The 20,019-nt window shown below is 41.6% G+C and overlaps 1 protein-coding gene across 2 annotated transcripts in view; it reads left to right on the forward strand.

The window, feature by feature from the left end:
* Window positions 1–20,019, forward strand: part of LNPK (lunapark, ER junction formation factor) — a 77,938-nt gene that overhangs the window by 13,611 nt on the left and 44,308 nt on the right. For both annotated transcript variants that reach the window (XM_039495501.1, XM_039495502.1), the window contains exons 5-6: window positions 3,971–4,029; window positions 12,124–12,164. In XM_039495501.1, the coding sequence (XP_039351435.1) occupies window positions 3,971–4,029; window positions 12,124–12,164 (100 nt within the window). The remainder of the gene's footprint in view (window positions 1–3,970; window positions 4,030–12,123; window positions 12,165–20,019) is intronic.

Genomic DNA, 20,019 nt, shown 5'->3' on the forward strand with positions numbered 1-20,019 from the left:
AAAAAGTGTAGACCAATATACATGTACAGCAATACACTGACTGAACTGACCTGTAAATGAAGGCTCAAGTAGGTATTGACAAAAGAGAATGAATAGGTTTTGTTTTTTTCCTCCCTGATAGTATTGTGAAACAGGCTTTTTAGCTAGCCTTCTATTTATGCCAGCCTCTCTCTTATACTCAAATATGGCAAATGTGTAGAAATGAGTACAGTAACTCCTCACTTAATGTTGTAGTTATTTTCCTGAAAAATGGAACTTTAAGTGAAATGATGTTAAACGAATCCAATTTTCCCATAAAATCGAATGTAAATGTGGGGGGTTAGGTTCCAAGGAAATTTTTTGGGGCGGACAAAAGGCATTATATACTGTACAGTACTGTACTGTGGTGGGGGGTGCCCCTGGGGCTCAGGGCTGGGGTTGTGGGGTCTGGGAGGGAGTTAGGGTGCGGGAGGGTGCTCAGGATGGGGGAGGAGGCTCAGGGCTGTGGCAGGCAGGAGGTGCAGAGCACTTACCTGGGGCAGCTCCTGTTTGGTGCAGGGGGTGTGCAGGTGGCTCTGCGCTGCATGGCACCGCCCCCATGCCCTCGATTCTGGGGGCCGCAATTCTGGGAGCTGCCCACCCCGGAATGCAGGGGCTTTTGGAGCTGCAGGGCCCTGGGCTAAGGGGGCCCCAGGGCCCTGGCCTGCAGCTCTAAGGCCCCTTTTGGAATGCGGCCCTGTGAGCACAGGCTGGAGGACTCAGGAGGAGCAGGGGCAGCCCCCTCCCTCCCAGAAAGTCCTAAGCGCCGCCAAACAGGGGAAGCGCTGGGAGGAAGGGATGGGGAGAAGAGGAACTTGTGCAGTGCTCCCTTGTAAAGTCAGCCAAACGACGTTATAAAGGAGCATTGCACAACTTTAAACGAGTAAGTTTCCCTAATGGAGCAGCGACGTAACTTCGAAAACAGCGTTAAGTTGGAGGACATTAAGTGAGGAGTTACTGTATTGCCATTGTTCAAGGGCCTGTCGTCTTCTACTAGTCTGATCTTTTAATGGATCTTTTGTTCTCCTGTTTTTCTAAGTTCAGTACACATTTCATTTTTGAATGATAGGCTTCCATGAAATCCTGGGTCAGGCAACCACCAAGCATATGAATGTTTAAAATTAAATTTAGGCTCTTAAAACTTGGAAGCGTGTGTCTGATTTTTTTTTCCGCCCCCTGAATCCAGTCCTCTTCAGTTTTCTCTGGCAGGTATGAATGGCAAGCAGCTGCCAGCATGTCTTCTCTCTGTCAAGAGGTGAACCTATGTTGAATGCCTGGTGCCATCCAGAACTAACTCTAGAGATTTTTCTGCCTTAAGCAAACTGGAAAATGTCTGCCTCCCCCAGCCTGCAGTCACTCACTAACACTACTATGTTACATCGCTCCCACAAGGTCTGAGTATGTTACTGATGCTGGTACAGTGAGCTAGGTTCTAGGAATATGTAGCATTTTTAACTTTGAAATACCTACATTTAAATAGCTGAAGACTTGAGGAAAAACAGTGGCACATAAGAAGGCCTCGCTTCTTGAAACTGCAATTACTTCCATTCAGAATTATTTTGTCTCATTCCTTCAGCTGAAACTTTAAATAGTTTAATTCTCTGATAATTAAATTGACAAGATTCTTCATTTAATCTTTTAAATTTGAGAGCTGGAGTGGACATCTTATAGTCCTAAAAAAGAGAATTTAGAATGGAAACTTCAATATTAATAGCACTATCTGGTTACTCAACATATAGTACTAGGTGGTGGGTTGGGGGAAAGAAACTTGACTTGGGAAAAAATACATAATTGTTAAAGGAAATAAAGCTTCTGGGTTTATAGCATACTCTCAAAAACAATTTATAACCCTATAAACATACGATGCATCATTGTATCATCCCTTTATAGAGAATAGGTGCCACTCACATGACATATAAGGAATATGTCAGCAATCAGACTACTTTATAACTATTTTTAAATAGTTATTAAAACCATGACTTTGAAAGTGGAATGTCAGTATAGTATGCCTTTGTTAATCCTGTCTCTGTCAATGATTTGTTGTCTGTGACCTTCAGCAGTCACTTCACCTATGTGCCTTGACATCTCCATCTGGAAAATTGGGATAGTAGTTAACTAACTTATCTCTCAGGGATTTTGTGACAATTCATTGTTGTAAGCATTTTAATAATGCAATATATAAATGCTAAGTATGCGCTTATTAAACTGTGACATTAATGTGTTGTGTTAAAACATTGTGGAATTGTGCTTATTCTTTGTGATGCTGAACATGATTTTTGGTAACTTTGGGCTTTAACCTCGTGCAGACCTCTAATATTTATTATTGGCTTCATTTAATTCTGTGTCTGCCTTTAGATTTTTATATAGTGCCAATGACAAACAGGGTTTTATATAAAATTCTCAGTGAGGCTTGAAAATCTACTTGCCACTAGGGAGTTAGTAGATTTTCCTGATGACTAGCAAGAGGGGCCCTTAAATTATTTTTTTTAAATAATAGTTTCTAATCCTTATGCCTGAAAGGAGAACCTGACTAACGTAAATCAGTGCAGTTTTTTCTTCCTACGAGTGCAGATAAACTGCTCCATTGTCTCTGCTAATATTCATAGTCTTATGAAGCAGCAGAATAAAACTGACAAGAGATGGGTCAGCATCACTGCTGCTATTCAATTTTACAGGACTCTGACAAGAATGTCAGTTTACTCTTCTACTTGGAAAAAGATTTAACGTAGCAAGTGCACAATAGCTGTTTTCTGTGGACCTTCCTGGTATGACCCCTCCCCATTAACCTCCCAAATCTTCAGTTTTTTTAGTATAGCTGGGAAGTCTAGTCCTCAGGTTAGTATATTTCTGATAAATATTTCAAGGGGTAACCTGCAAATGAAATTGTTTTTAGCAGATTACTTGAGCAGCATAGTCCTTGAATTTATAATGTTTCTACATGAAAATCAATCGTTGCTTGAATCCTTACGTATTATATGTGACTAAATATGTGTCAGTAGTTTATTTTTAAAATTCTTACTATTATACGTTTTATTGCTTTACTGTTGGAGGGTATATATTAAAACTTCCCTATGAAATATGACATTGCCATTGTGGCTGTTCTTCATTAGCTCTTCACATAGTAATAATTTGTTTCATTATATTTTAATAGAAACATTACTGATTTTATGTAAATCAGTGCTGTGATGGGAGGAAATGCTGGAGCATCATTCATAACTTCCTACTTTTGTAATATATTTGGGAAGATTTTCACTATTTTCTGCATAGTTGCTAAGGATAATAATATAATATAATAATAATAATAGGTATATCTCCAATCTCCTAGAACTGGAAGGGACCTTGGAAGGTCATCGAGTCCAGCCCCCTGCCTTCACTAGCAGGACCAAGTACTGATTTTTGCCCCAGATCCCTAAGTGGCCCCCTCAAGGATTGAGCTCACAACCCTGGGTTTAGCAGGCGAATGCTCAAACCACTGAGCTGTCCTTGAAGGAAGTGATTATAGATAATCTACTTTTAAAACTAGGTGTTGCAAGTAAGGTGACCAGATGTCCCGATTTTATAGGGACAGTCCTGATTTTTGGGTCTTTTTCTTATATAGGCTCCTATTACCTCCCCCCAATCCCCTGTCCTGATTTTTCACACTTGCTGTCTGGTCACCCTAGTTACAAGGGAAATGTGACCTAGGAGTAATGTTATTTTTTCTGTTGGTGTCCTTTGCAACATTTGCAAGAGATGTTGGAGGGGAACAATGCCACCTTTTGTGAAAGTGTTTGACATTAGCTGTTCTGTGAAACTTGAGTTTCTATTAAACCTTCAGAATAGGCTACTTGTAAACCATTTTGGAGGAGTGCTAGTCATTCCATAATTGAGGGTGAAGTTAGCTTCCCATTACAGATTCAACTATTTTCAGTTTTATTAGTCTTAATGTAAAATAACTTTTTTCCCCCCACAGAATCTGGTTTATAAGAACAGTGCTCATTTTCTTCTTTTCCAAAAGAACAGAAAGAAACAGTAAGTATCTTTTCAGTCTTTTTCAAATCCTGTGGAACTAATTAGTAGGAGTGAGACTCAATATAATGGTATACAGGTACTTATATTAGCTTCCAGGAAAGGAATGATGACCTCTTGGTTGAGGCACACAACTGGGACTTGGTAGACTTTTAAATTTTGTTTCTGCCATTTACGTCCTTGGAAAGTCACTTAATCTCTTTTCTTCCCATATATAAAATGGCAACGCCCTGCCATAGAGGGGTGTTGTGAGGTGTAATAGATCATTGCTGGGGCCTTCAGCACTGGTGCACCTTGATCCTTCCTATTCTCTGCCTGTGGCATACAATAGTCCAATCTCCTTTGGGTTTCATTACTTTTGAGATAAGAATACATGATCTAGTGGTCCCTTCTGGCCTTAACCTCTATGACTTTATGTGAGAGACTCATATGGCTCCCTGACTAGAATATAAGCTCGATTTGAATATAGGCTTCAAAAAGTTACTACAAATACTCTGGCAGTATTTTGACTGTCTTAACTTTCTCATGCTATGAGTAAGGGCAGAGACTGTTTATATGAAATACATTCTAATGTCCTTCTTTTGAAGAGACTACTGCAGTCGTCTTTGTTGTTTGTAGCATGGCTGTAATAGTATGCTATTAAAAAGCAGCAGCGTCTTCTAAATGGAAAAGTGTGACAGGCAAGCATCATTTTCTTGATGCAATATTAATATGTTGTTGTCCTTTTGAGAGCTGCCTATTCACTGTAATGGGAATTCCTGATTTTTTTTTTTTTAAAGTAGTACAGCTAGGTGGCATGAGAATAATGCAGAATGTTCAAAAGGGATGGCCAGAGTTCTAATAAAAGGATAATTTCTAAGGCAAAATTTAAAAACAGGCATTTGTGGTGGCGGGTCTGTCCATAGCATTTAGAATTCATGAAGAGACCGCTTCATTAAAGGCGAGATTGCCTTCAACACTCCTTACTAATGTATGCAAAACATGTAAAGAGAATTCAGATTTGGCCCTGTCTTATGACTCAAAGGAGATTCAAGAATTGTACTTGGGTTATTTGAAACTCCTTGTAATTTCCCAAATTAAGCAACATAACTTTTTGAGCATCTTTCCTCTGACTCAATACTGCTTAAATATTTTAGATGTAAATATACCTATAGCTTTATTTTTCACTGTGTTCCAGGATTATTTTCTTTGGAGATGAAAGTGTATCGGTGTCGCGTGCTAATATGTTGCACTTTTTTCACTTTCTGCAGTATCTGTGTAGTTTGCCTGGATATTTTAAGTTTACAGACGTTTTAAACTCAACAAACTAACTTAATACTTTTTGTTAAACCCATGTGTTGAGGGAATTTTTATGCAGCTTGGAACATGCCAATATGAACTAAGTCTAACCATTCCAGAAAATGGGAAGGACAAAGCTCTCTGCCTTAATTAAAAAGCTAGTGTCAAATTTTATTTGTCAATAGAGCTTGGATTACCTGAAAGCAATGGTAATTTGAATGGAAGACAGTGATATTGCATTGGCAAATTCCCCATAGAAAGAAAGAGTGGAACAAAAGAATAATAAAGGCACCTCAACTTTTCCTCATTTATGGAGGACAGTCTTATAATATGCATCCTGATATCCTCCAATCACACAAGCTGAAAATTGTTCCACTTTACTGCAGCTCTGTAACCGTATGGGAACCAATCCTGTCTGTGTTTTGTGCACATCCAAAATTCCTGCTGAATGACCCACACTGGAAGCGAGTTACCAGTGACCCAGGGCTGGGGCGGTAGGAGATGTGTGTGGGGGGCATTGGTGGGGGGAGCCCAGGGCTGGGGCAGCAGCGGGGTGGGGGGAGGGCACTGGTGGGGAGGAAAGGGGGAAGCCCAGCGCTGGGGCGGCTGTGGGTGGGGGGAGAGCCCAGGACTGGGGCAGCAGGGGGGAGCCCAGGGCTGGGACGGGGGGTAGCCAAATTTTTTTTTGCTTGGGGCAGCAAAAAACCTAGAGCCGGCCCTGCCGGGTTCCCCCAGCCACCGGAGCACCGGGCCCTTTAATTTGCCTCTGAGGGCTCCCAGCCACCTCTTCAGCTGGGAGTCCCTGGTTGATTTAAAATAAAGTATCACCTCCCCACCCCCAACCTTCCTTTTTGGCCCACAGCTGTTTTAGTGGGGCGGCGCTGGGGAAGGAGGGTTTGTTTCCGCAGGGCTGGGCGGCCCTGGGGCGGGGTTTTTCTGTGGGGCCAGGAGGTTTCGGCCCTCACCTGTTTTCTTTGGAGGAATGTGGCCCTCGCCGCTTTACGAGTTGTGCAGGCCTGATTTAGATAATGGCAAAGGGATACACTTATAAAGTTTGCGGACGATACCAAGCTGGGAGGGGTTGCAAGTGCTTTGGAGGATAGGATTAAAATTCAAAATGATCTGGATAAACTGGAGAAATGGTCTGAAGTCAATAGGATGAAATTCGATAAGGACAAATATGAAGTACTCCACTTAGGAAGGAACAATCAGTTGCACACATACAAAATGGGAAATGACTGCCTAGGAAGGAGTACTGCGGAAAGGGATCTGGGGGTCATAGTGGATAACAAGCTAAATGAGAGTCAACAGCGTAACACTGTTGCAAAAAAAAAAAGCAAACATCATTCTGGGATGTATTAGCAGGAGTATTGTAAACAAGGCACAAGAAGTAATTCTTCCAGTCTACTGTGTGCTGATTAGGCCTCAGATGGAGTATTGGCCAGTTCTGGGTGCCAAATTTCAGGAAAGATGTGGACAAACTGGAGAAAGTCCAGAGAAGAGCAGCAAAAATGATGACAGGTTTAGAAAACATGACCTATGAGGAAAGATTGAAAAAATTGGGTTTGTTTAGTCTGGAGAAGAGAAGACTGAGAGGGGACATAACAGTTTTCAAGTACATAAAAGGCTGTTACAAGAAGGAGGGAGAAAAATTGTTGTTCTTAACCTCTGAGGATAGGACAAGAAACAATGGTCTTAAATTGTAGCAAGGGCGGTTTAGGTTGGACATTAGGAAAAACGTTGTAACTTTCAGAGTGGTTAAGTACTGGAATAAATTGCCTACGGAGGTTGTGGAATCTCCATCATTGAGGATTTTTAAGAGCAGGTTGGACAAACACCTGTCAGGGATGGTCTAGATAATGTTTAGTCCTGCCTTGAGTGCAGGGGATTGGACTAGATGACCTCTCGAGGTCCCTTCCAGTTCTATGACTCTATACTAAATAAAAATACTGCAGTGCTCATTGGGGCTGCAGTTGAAGACCACCGGGAAGTTGCACTTGGTGAAGAATGTAGCTGCTTGTCTGTTATATAGTATTAACTACCGGAACATTTTCCAATTGTTCAGCTGTACTGACATCATATTGCTTCTGGGTTCAGTTTGAGGAGTTGTCATTGATCTGTAGTCTTAAATGGTGTAGGATATCTGGGAGGCTGCCTCTCTTTTTAGTAATTTGCTGTGGCGGTCAAATTCATTAATGGTGTGTGTGACCATGGTGTCTGGAGGGGTCATATTGAGAGTGCTTTCTCAGTGCAAACAGCAAGGAATAGGGCAGACAATCTCCAAAACTGGTGGTTTATTCTATAATTAGATTCACTAAGCCAGTAGCCAAGTAGCTTTTGTAATATCACACTGGTTACCAAGAAGCCAAAATACAAGCCCCCTTTAAGCAATCCACCCTTTGGCTCCTATCCAGACAGCCAAGACTAATATAGTGAGAGATTATTGAAAACTGTATTTACCATACTTAGTCCTACCAATTCCAGACGACTGGACACATTGCCCGCCAGGTCAATGAATATTTCAGATCTCACCCAAATACATTCTTACAGCCAATCCTTATTAACTAGATCTAAGACTTATTACTAAAAGAAAAAAGAGAGTTCAATATACATACAAATGTGTATAAAGACCCTACGTTTGTTTCATAGCAGAGATAGTGAGACTGCTGATTTGTAAAAGTCTTTCTGAAATCAATGTAAAAGGTTATAGTCCAATAGCCAGTCCAGGTGCAGAGTTTCCTTCTATGAGAATTCCAGGGTGAACCCAGAGTAAACCTAGAGGCCTCGGAGGTCTTGTGGCTTAGACTTTCCCTGTCAAAGTTTAAGCAGATGTGAGATAAAAAGGATCAGGCCCAAAGCTTCCTTTATAGTTCTTTAGCAGGCTGATAGCCTCTTGACAGCAATCATCACAGAAGGGCCTTCCTTCGATGAAGACTAGGTAACGTATACTGTTGCTTTGAAGCTAATCTTATGCTTCCTATGCATACAAAGGTAACTATTGGTATTAATTAACATAGTTTGAATGGTTAATTGCCCTATCAAGACAGTTCATTATGGCATAGACAGTGTAAGCTGAAGACAAAGTAAATAACATTTAGTTCCTACAATATCTTATATATTATATCTTTGGTCTTTGATTCAATAGAATACAGTAACAAATCACTAAAAGATAGAAACAGGATTTTAGTATCTACAAACTAATTAGATCACATTATTAAACTTCTAACAAGATATAGGTAAACACAGACAAATAACAGTTAGTATTTACTCTTGATTCTCCAACAATACAGGCAAACATGTTAAAGATTCAAGTCTACTTAACATGGCTTTGATAACTATCTACAGGGAATGGCCCTGTTTACCAATCAGTGCCTCTTGTTAAGTTGTTAAGGGTCACACACCAGTTCACTAGTCTGTCAGTGTCAGTGTGTGAGCAAACAGCCTTAATATTTAATCATTTGGGGACTCTATGACTCTGGAAACTACTCCTCCCAGCTGGCCTAACAACAGTGGGTTTCTAGGCCTTGCAGCATACCTGTCAAGGTTACTGGATTGGTGATAGCTGTCTCTTTGTATAAATTGTTTTAAATTATGTATGTATGCCCAATTAAATACATTTGTGGTGCATGTTATAAATTAACAAATAAAATATCTTTGCCTTGATGAAAAGCCTACTAAATCAGCAAGAATTGAAATGTTGTCTGAGAACACAAACACTAATGTAAACTTTTAAATTTTGAGTAACAATTTATAGATAATGCAAACTTACTCCAGCCTTCTTCTTTTATGAATGTGCGATGTCCTAAATCAGGGTAGGCAACCTATGGCACGCATGCCAAAGGCGGCACGTGAGCTGACTTTCAGTGGCACTCACACTGCCCGGATCCTGGCCACCAGTCTGGGGGGCTCTGCATTTTAATTTAATTTTAAATGAAGCTTCTTAAACATTTAAAAAACCTTATTTACTTTACAACAACAGTAGTTTAGTTATATATATTATAGACTTATAGAAAGAGACCTTCTAAAAACATTCAAATGTATTACTGGCACATGAAACCTTAAATTAGAGTGAATAAATGAAAACTTGGCACACCGCTTCTGAAAAGTTGCTGACCCCTGGCCCAAATAATGGTTATGTAATTCCATAATTTTAGTTTCTTCTTCACTATAGCCTTTTCTCACTTATGGACTATCTTTGTGAAAAACTGATGCTGACAAAATAAATTTTGAGCCCACAAAATGAGCTGTACCGAGGAAGCTGTTAAATAACACTAAGGGTGGAAAAATAACTGTAAATACCTTTATAGTTTTTTGCTTGTTAGAATGCATTGTTTACCTATAAAGGAGGTAGCAGAGAACTGGTAGTATCCAGGGAATTCGTTCAGGCCTATTACAGTGAGTTTTCCATAAGTACTGAACTACTAGTATTGACTTTCAGGAAAAATCCCACATGCATTTGACTTAATTTTTTTTTCTCTTAGAGGTAAAGGTTAGATATTGTGCTTACTGGCTGTAACACTGTCCCTTCTATTCTGTAGTAATGAGATGATCTTCTGGTAGTCATATCTTCTCTTATAAAACTGGGGTTTTGTTGTATTTTGGAAATGCTGTCAGGATGAAATATATAGCTCCCATTGATAAGTTTGGAAATGATCTAGTATTTGCAACTAGCATGCATGAGACTTGCATAAAATATATTAGATCAGGGGTCTCAAACTCAAATGACCACGAGGGCCACATGAGGACTAGTACATTGGCCCAAGGGCCGCATTACTGACCCCTCCCCCACCACCTCCCTCGGCCCCGCCCCCACTCTACCCCTTCCATGATGTCCCGCCTCATCTCACTCCTTCCCTGCCCCCATTCCAACCCCTTCCTCAAAATCTCCACCCTAACTCCGCCCCCTCCCTGCCCCCAGGGGGGGCAGGAGGGGTGTGGCAGGGGCTCAGGGCCGGGAGTTGGGGTGTGGGGTGCAGAAGGGGTGTGGCAGAGGGTCAAGTCAGGGGATCGGGTGCGGCAGGGGGCTCAGGGCAGGGAGTTGGGGTGTGGGGTGCAGGAGGGGTGAGGGGTGCGGCAGGGGGGCAGGACGGGGTCGGGTGCAGGAGGGTGGCGGCAGGTGGCTCAGGAAGGGGGTTGGGATGCAGGAGGGGTGCAGGGTGCAGCAGGGGGCTCAGGGCAGGGTACAGGGTATGGCAGGGGGTTGGGGTGTGGCAGGGGGCTCAGGGCTGTGGGTTGGCGTGCAGGAGGGGTGTGGCAGGGGGTCAGGGTGCGGCAGGGGGCTCAGGGCAGAGGGTTCGACTGCAGGAGGGGTTCGGAGGGTGGGCTCTGGCCCGACATTTACCGGGGGCAGGGCAGGCTCCTTGCCCCCGTGCCGCTCTGGGAAGCAGCTGGAACGTGGGGGAGCAGGGGCACAGGGGTGTGTGTTGCTGTTGCTTCAGGCACCGCCCCCAGCAGCTCCCATTGGCCGGGAATGGGGAACTGCAGCCAATGGGAGCTGCTGGGGCGGTGCCTGAAGCAACATCAACACACACCCCTGCGCCTCTCCTCCCCCAGGTTCTGTCTGCTTCCCGGAGTGGCGCGCCTGCCCTGCCCCTGGTGCGCATCGGGCTGGAGCCACTCTAGGTAAACGCTGGGGGAGCGCAGGGGGGCCACGAGGAGCTCGCATGCCACATGTTTGAGACACCTGTATTAGATGGTGAAAGAGACAAACTTTGCAAAACACTAAAAATCATGGACTGAATAGAGACGCTGGATTTATGGCTTATTACAACAATCTGTAATCCACTAACCCAGTGGTCCCCAACCTTTTCCGGGTGGCAGGCACCGGACGACGAGCCACTGAGGACAGTGGCTGGCGGACAAGCATCCGCCGAGAAGTGGCAACATCAAGAGGCATCGCCGCCAAAGCAATGTCATCAAGAGGTGTCACCGCCGAAATGCCGCCAAAAATCAGTGGCATTTCGGCGGCGGCGCCTCTTGATGCTGCTGCCTTTCGGCAGCATTTCAGCAGCGGCGCCTCTGGATGATGCCGCATTTCGGCGGATGCTTGTCCATTGGCCAGTACACAGGCGCACATAGATGCCCTGGCGGCCGCCACTGCACCTGTGGGCACTGCGTTGGGGACCACTGCCCTAACCCTCATGACTGGAGAGTTGTTAACGGGCCACTTCACCTTGAATGGTCCCTTGAAATATGTGTTAATTCCTTATTCTAAACAATCTTTTCCGTCTCTTATCTAGCTGTGACACTCTGAGTACATTTCCCAGACCTGAAGAAGAGCTCTAGGCAAGCTTGAAAGTTTGTCCCTCTTACCATCAGAAGTTGGTCCAGTAAAAGATATGACACCAACCTTGTCTCTTCAATATAACAGGACCAATACAGCTACAACAGCACTGTAGAAAGTGTATTAAACATGTGAATCCGGGAATCAAACAGATGTATTAAAATTCAAACTAAAAGATTTTCTGTAAAGTCAGTTGAATCAACATATTTAAGCAAACATTGCTATTGTTGCACCAATTTTAATATAGGTCAAAACAGGACTTGGGTTGTACTGATTTGTTTAATTAAGTGGTTCTTTAAAAGGTTTTATAATTAAAACTTGAAACTGCCAATAGGTTTAGGTGGCTTATTTAAAACTCTTATGTGAAAATAAACTAAGCACAAGAAGGATTTGCTAATGTACTGGGATTACTTGGGCCCAGTGAATGAAAATATTGTTTGGCTCTCACAAGTGAGAAATATTCAATTAATCTATGCTGAAATATATTTATCACATTTTTAATATAAAAACTAACATAAATCTTTTTTTTTTTTTAGGTGAAGCATTAGAAGAGCTAAAATCCCAAAAGAAGAAAATAGTGAGTAAATTTTTTTTTCAAACAAATCTATCCATTGTATCCTGTTAAACATTCCCTCTACAGCTTTTCTAACTGGGATTGACTATAGAACATAAGGTGGGAAAGAAAGGAAACTATCTTTTTGTGATGTGTTTACAATTCGTAATTTGAGGTCTTGTCCCTCACCAAAAATAACTGAAATTGATTTTCAAATGCAAGAATCAATCTCATTTTAGTTTATTTGGACGTCCCATCAAGCCGATGGTTTTGGGACTGTTGGATCAGTTTGTAGATCCATTTAATCAGGGAATGAAAAAATTCCTGAAGCCCACTGGCATGAGTATTAAGCTGACTAGTCAAGGTGAAAAATATCTGTGCTGCTATGTCACTGAAACCACACCCCAATAATTTAAAAATAGAGTACACAATTGTATTTAATTGTAATATTAATTAATTAACTTTTGTTTATTTGAGATTAAAAAAATGTTACTTTTGTTATCTTATTTCTCTTTCTGCCTTTGTTCTATTTTTTCTTTTCTGTAATAGATTATAGTGCATCTTTTCCTGCATTGCCTTGACAGTTTCTTCTTTTCCTTTTTTCTCCCTTCAGTGTTCTCTATCTCCTTCCTTTCATTCCTTCTTCTCCAAATCTCTTTTCCATACTTCGTTTTTTTGTCTATCCCATCAGCCTCTTCCTCTCTGAGCTCATCCACTTTTTTATGTAGCTCTTCAAACAACACTTCCAAATAAGTCTGAAACTGGCACTCATAAGTACTTTGCTTCACCTGGATCAACACTTAACCTTAGTAGCCTGGATTTTGAGTTGAAAGAATTCTTAAAGCTCAGGAACTCTCTTTCATTACAATGGTGCAGTGTTGGGAACCATTCTTCTCTGATTTATAATATGATACGGAAGATCTTTGTTCACTTATGCAAAGATTACACTTTGTTCTCCTAGCTTGTGCTATCAAGCATAGACGTAAGTACTAATCATTTTGGCTTTGGAAAGAGTCTGTCACCCAAAGTCACTAGACTCCCATAATTTGGTCCTCATGCATTTTACTCTCCAAGTTACTTAGAATCTTTTTGCTCCTGTGGACTTTATGTCCAAGGTATGAAGATGCTGTCTCACAGTACTTCTCTAATCTTAAACATGTGAGGTGACCCTCTTTTCAATTGCTCTCTACTGTTTGAATTCTTCTAATGTGGTCTGATTTGATATGACAGCAGCCAAGCGGGTGGCAGAACTAGAAGCCCCAGATCTTTTCTCCATATGTGTGTCATGGATAACTACAATAGTGTCCTTACAAAAATGCTTCCTTACCTTTTGGTAGCTTAATTCAACCAAATATGGAAATGAAACTGCCAAAGCTGTGAATATTTGTTTGAAACAGATTATCCTAAAACTTGCTGCATTATATCACTTTATGCTGGACAGAGGGAGGGCCAAATAATCCATATTTTTTCTTTCCAACTTCGAAATCAATCATCAAAGAAGCCTAAATGTTTCAGGACATGTTACTAGCATGCTGTATTAAGGCAAGATCTCCAAAAGAGTGTGTTTTGGACTTGTTACTCCTGCAATGAGATCTGTAAGACAGTCAGTTGTTTGGAGGGAAACAGCATAAAGCAGATAGCAGTACCTGTCTATTACAGGGAAAGGTGACTTTACTAATCTTCCACTCTGTTTACCTTTTACTGATATGGGGGTTAAATTGAAATTGAACAAAAACAAGTTAGAGGTAAAGGTCACAATTTCACAGTGACATCACGTCTAATCCTCCTCCTCTGCATATTTGGAGATCTGCATTTGTAAACTGACGCTGGTAGGGGATCCATTAAATTAGAGTGGTGGTGGAAGAAAGGGGAATTTATTTCTTCCTTCAGAATGGTTTAAATAGATGTGACTGACCATTACATTTTTAAAATCTCACCTCAGGAAGATTACATTACATGTGGGCTGTCCAAACAAGTGCTAGTAGATTCAAATAAATAACAGGACAGTTTCTGAACACTTACTTTCACTCTAAAAATGTCTAAAAGTCAGTAAAACTGCTTGACTTCCTGGAAGTAGTCTTAAATTCTAGGATGGTAAAAGGACAAGTGAGGCTGAATTTTGATTAGTGTGTAGTTTTATTAACTTTATTCTGATGAAGGTACAACAACAAATTAAAATAGGAGTAGTCTGTTTAGTACAAGAAGTTTAGAATCAGGTCTGTAGTGAAGTCTGGCTTTTGTTGAAGGAGACACATTCAATAAGGAATGTATGCTATTGAGATGCAAGAATGAGGTGGGAATGGTGGGTATGTGGAATATAATTGAAATCTAGGCATTTCAGCAAACAAGGCAACATGTCTTTAAGGTTGATGTCTGTGACAAGACAAATGTTCTGCAGCCAGTATAGAAATTGAGACTTAACAATGGTAGAAGGGATAGATTTCTAAAGTATCATGCATGTACTTAGTCAAGAAAATTGGCCTAGTGTGAATAAATATAATTTAAAACTAGAATTGGAAAAACCTAGTGTAACTGGGAAAGTATTGTTGATTGATATTTTATGCTTCTATAGCCTCTTTCCTCCAAGGGCATTAGTGTTATACAGTCATTAAGCCTCAATCCCTTAGCTTTACAGACAAGAAAATGAAATACAAGTTGTGATGACACAGGCACATGGAACTCTGGGAATAAGAACTAACTCTGAGTGATCAGTCTGCTCTAACTACTACACTGCTGCCTCCCTTGTGCACCCAAGAAATTCAAGGAGGGGTTTCTGTTAAGTAAGCTATCACCCCTGATTCACTAAATATGTACCCTTTTATATCCTCACAGCATGTAAATAGCTTCTAACTTGGTTTTCACCTCTGAATTCAAATAGCCCCTTAAGATTTAGCAAATCATGGTTCAAATTATACTTTGTTTATATTTAACTAATTATACTTTAATATTTTAAGTGTGAAAAATAGTATTTTTTGCCATACTTTACTTCTGGAATGCTTACTCCTCTAAAGAGTAACCTTTATTCCATAGAGATTATTTGAAGCGTAAATCATGCTTAATTTTCAATATTGATGAGATGTGGGACACCACAATTGTCAGCTGACTCAAGCCTATAAGAGCCTTGTGGAAAACACCATCCTCTCTCTGCCTCTGACAGCCAAGAGATCTGAGAGAAGGACTAGGAGCGGTGGAAGCTCCCTAAAAGTGGAGAGGCCACTGCCACTTGCTCCCCCAAGACCACACCCTCGCACTGCCCCTCTCCCCAAGGCCCTGCCCCCCAGCTCATGGGAAAAAAATGGGAGGGCATAGTCGTCCCACTTTTAAAATGATGGGGCCATGGATCCCTGGACCCACCTTTTCTGGCACTCCTCGAAGGTACTGTGTGTCTTCTCAAGGCTGAGAGCATTTTTATACCTATCCCTCCCAGGTTCCTTGGTTGTCTCAAAAGTATATGAAAAAGTGCATTACGGATGGCCTTCTCCTACCCCAAAGGAGAAGGGTGCAAAGAGACTAGATCTTTTTGATAGAAAGATTTATTTCCCAGCTAGCCTACAATTTTGTTTTTTTTTAACCAGCAAGCCTTGTTCTCAGACAAATTGCCAGAGGATGCCAGGCAAGACTTCCTTATAAGAGAGCAAACTGGTGGCTAGGACCTCTATGCAGGCTGCTTCAGATTCGGCAGCCGGAGCTATGGCATCCTCAGTAACTTTGTGCAGATGTTCATGGCTTCAAACATTTGGGTATGCCTCAATAGGTCTAGCAGAGGATCTAGGATGGGTGGGCAGACTTTTTGGCCTGAGGGCCACATTGGGGTATGGAAATTGTATGGCGGGCCATGAATGCCTTATTGAGGTAAGAGTACCAGATCATGTCATTGCAGTATCTCCCTTCCCTGTTTTTTCCAACGGATTGTCCCATTTCCTATTTGCTGAGTCCCACAGATCAATGGATCCTATGTATTGTGGAACAAAGATACTTTGTAGTTTTATTTCCATGCTCTCCTTCCCATCTTTCTTTCCTACCCATTTTCAGGGATCACTCTCATGAGATTGTTCTCCAGGAGGTCCAGTCTCTTCTTCATTTGAGACCTATAGAAGAGGCTTCCCCTCTTCTCCAAGAGGGTTTCTATATTACTTCTTGATCCCAAAGGCTAAAGGATATCTCAAGCCCATTTTAGACTTGCAAAATCTGAACAAATATATAAAGAAAATAAGGTTTTGCATGGTTACCCTGGCATCCATAATCATCCTCTTTGCCCCTGATCACAGCAACTGGTATGCTAGCCTCGACTTGAAGGACGCATGTTTCTGTGTGGCTAACTATCAAAGCCACAGGAGATTGCTAAGATATCTGGTCAACAAGGCCTATTATCAATTTTTTCGTCTTGCCCTTTGGCCTGTCTATGACCCTGCAAGTATTTATAAAATGCCTGAGGGTGGTGGCTGCATTCCTAAGGAAAGCAGCTGTACAAGTATTTCTTTACCTGGATGACTGCCTTGTGTGAGGTTGATCCATGCTCCAAGTAGAAGTCAGTCTCTCCAAGATATGGTATGTCTTAAGTGTTCAGGATATGTGGATAAACAAGGACAGGTAAATATCCCCCCAGTTTAGAGAATAGAATTATACGGGCAGTTCTGGATTCTACAGTAGTCAGGGTGTTCTTTCTTCAGGCCAAATTTAAGATAATGTTAAGTTTTCCATAGACCTCAAAGTCCATCCGCTTACAACAGGTGAGAAATTGCCACAGACTGCTGGGCCACATGCGGTTTGGCATGCCAGACTTCATCTCAGGAAATTGTAGGACTGGTTAAGGTCACTGTACTCCCTGGCTCATCAACCATTGAACATTCTGCTTTGAGTCCTTGCAGGAATGTTAGCCTCCTTGGACTCGTGGATGGACCCAGACAATTCCTTTGCCCCTTCTTTACCCACAGTGACCCTTGTTACAGATGCTTCTTTTCTAGGTTGAGGAGCTCACCTAGAAAACTTACGAAGTCAAGGTCTGTGAGCCTTTGTATCCAGTAACATCCAGTAACATTTGGATCTTCACATAAATGTGCAGGAATTGCGGGCTATGACCTGTTAAGCTTTTCTCTATCACATCAGGGGTCAGAATCTTTGCCCTGGTCTACACGGGGGGTGGGGGAGGTGTCGATCTAAGTTACGCAATTTCAGCTACGTGAATAATGTAGCTGAAGTCGATGTACTTAGTCGACACCACGGTAAGTTGATCTGCTGCTTCTCCTCCGTTGACTTTGCTTGCGCCTCTCACAGCGCTGGAGTACAGGAGTAGACGGGAGAGGGCTCGGGGGTCGATTTATCGCGTCTAGACTAGACGCGATAAATCGATTCCCACTGGATTGATTGCTGCCTGCCAATCCGGCGGGTAGTGTAGACATACCCTTCATTTCTCATGGACAACACAGCAGCGATGTTTTGCATGAACAGGCAGCGTGAGTGAGACAGTCCTAAACAATACATCTCATAGAGTACTAAATTTATAGTGAACTATGTTCCCATTTAATATGTAGAGTAAAATTAACAAAAAAATTCATTTTAATTTCAATTGAATAAATTGGAGGCATTTTTGTCTGCTTGTTGATGGAAAGTCCACAAAAAAGGCTATATTTGTTTACTGTACTATTAGCTCAGATGATGTTCACTGTACTATTAGATCAGATGATGATCTACTCAGAGTACAGACTGTTGTGACCTAATATATTCATTTTAGTTCCTATTTTAAATAAAGGATTGCTATATTAACTCATACATTTTATATAAAAGATGAGAATTAATCTTACAGCTCAGTGAACATATGATTCTTTTAGTTTTCAAACTGAACTACTTGGACCATTTGTGGTGGAATGGAATGTTAGCTGTTGGCATGGTGTGCTGCTGGATCTCAAATTTTCAGCTGCTAAATCAAATTTAAAAGAAGATTAAAATACATTGATAATAATCCTTTTCCATATATGCAGTTGATGTAGTTGCTACAAGAATTCTGTTGATTGCCAGTTGGAGAGCAGGCCATCCATGCAATTATGAATAGGAGAGATTGTGGTCCTTGAGACCATCTCTTTAAGATATGCTTATCATGATGAAATAGTTTGAAAACCTCTGTTTGTAGGGTAGTATCAAGGTACATAGAAATTTCACTTATTTTGTGACTGTTTTTTGTGACTGAGAAGTTGGGCTGCTGCATTTTGTACAAATTGGATTTTCCATGTAGTCTCCACCTTTAGTCCTAAATGCACTTACGTGAAGTATATCTTTGTCTTAATTCTTATAAGAAAGGAAAATCTGGCGGTGAATGGGATTTCTCACCAATGAGTTGCCATGTGGATGATGAGGAGGAACCTGACTCTACTACCTTGATGAATGGAAGGTGAAATGCCCTAGGGGAGAGAGCTCAATGTCTTGGTTAGCTCTATGAAGTGCTTCACTTCACCCATTGCTTCATTCTTGCATGGGTCAGTTTGAGTTAGTTGCAGTCTGTCCATGTGCTAATCTTTGGCGGACACTGACACCTTGGTGACACCATTGATCGCGCCTAACAGAAAAGGAGATGAAGTGGATGTCATAGCCATATTGTTGAAAATAGAACCTGTGACCTATTGCAGGTTCTCCAAGATGTCTTGTTGCATTGAAAGGGAGGTGTGGAGAACATAGAATTACATGTGCATGCTCTTGAAGATGAAGAGCAGCTGCCTTTCATGATGCTGGGTCCTGCTAGGATCTGGGGCAATTACTAATGGAATGTGTATAGAGAAATCAAGAAATAAAAGCTATTAGGTTTGACCTCTAACAAAATTTTCCTTATCCTTATATGTAAATTTACTTCTCATTGACTTCTTGCAAGATCCTCTGCAATATTTCATTTATTTTACCACTATTTAGCACTACACTTCATATCTAGAGGGCTTGCAATGCAGTTTTGCAGACAATACATTTCAGACACAGTGCCCAGGATAACTAGGTGAGAGTCTAATCTTAAAATGGTATAGAATTTATTTTATTTGGCAGATTGTCATTAACCGGCTGTAAGGAAAAAGCATCAGATCATTTGAATGGAGAATCCATCTTGGTCCATAAAAAGATTGCAATAGAGCCTTGTTAATCCAGACTTCTGTTAACTGCAGACTTGCACTGAAAGTGGACTTCCAGGTTTGTAGTCTACTGGAACCATGTAAAAACTTTACTAGGCAGATATTTCATGCTACCTATAAGCCACTGCGATGCTTTGGAGCAAGGCTGCTTACCTGTCAGTGGCCTGCTGATGTTGAGTGGGGGTCAGGGATAGGCTTTCATTGCTCACATACTATTTTTGTGGCTGTAGAGATCAAGAGACTGAAGGCAGGGAGGGCCTTGGAAAGATATCCACCTTTCCCAGTGTCTTTTCAGCAATCTAGAGCTGCAGTGGCAGTGCTCCCAGCAAGAGGTCTGAGTGAAGAAGGCTACTACAACCCTTTGACTGCATGGAGAGTCTGTGCTGTTTCTTCACCACCCCTCAGATTGACCCCTATTATTCCCCAAAGGAAAGCAGAGGGGCATAATGAGAGAATATTACTTCCCCTTGGTGATGGGATAGTGTTAGTGTGTACTAGCTCTCATGGCTGGGTCAGTTTTACAAGAGATCTGAAATAGTTGTGGAGCTTCTCCTAAGGTCATCTGCTGGAGGAAAATGGAGGTGCACAGAGACCTTTCTAAAGGCCTTCTTGTGGTGCTGGCTACTTGCCTTCAGTTTCCTCTTCCCTTGTGTGGCTACCAAAGAGCAATGAAAACATGGCACCCATCTTTTAACGGCTCTCCAGTAGCTTGAACAGGAACAAGTAATTAGCCCAGTTTCAGGGCTTCTGAGTTGGGGGAGGAGCCAGAGGTT

The sequence above is a fragment of the Mauremys reevesii genome, linkage group 11 (genome assembly GCF_016161935.1).
Source record: "Mauremys reevesii isolate NIE-2019 linkage group 11, ASM1616193v1, whole genome shotgun sequence".
In the NCBI taxonomy this organism is placed as follows: Eukaryota; Metazoa; Chordata; order Testudines; family Geoemydidae; genus Mauremys; species Mauremys reevesii.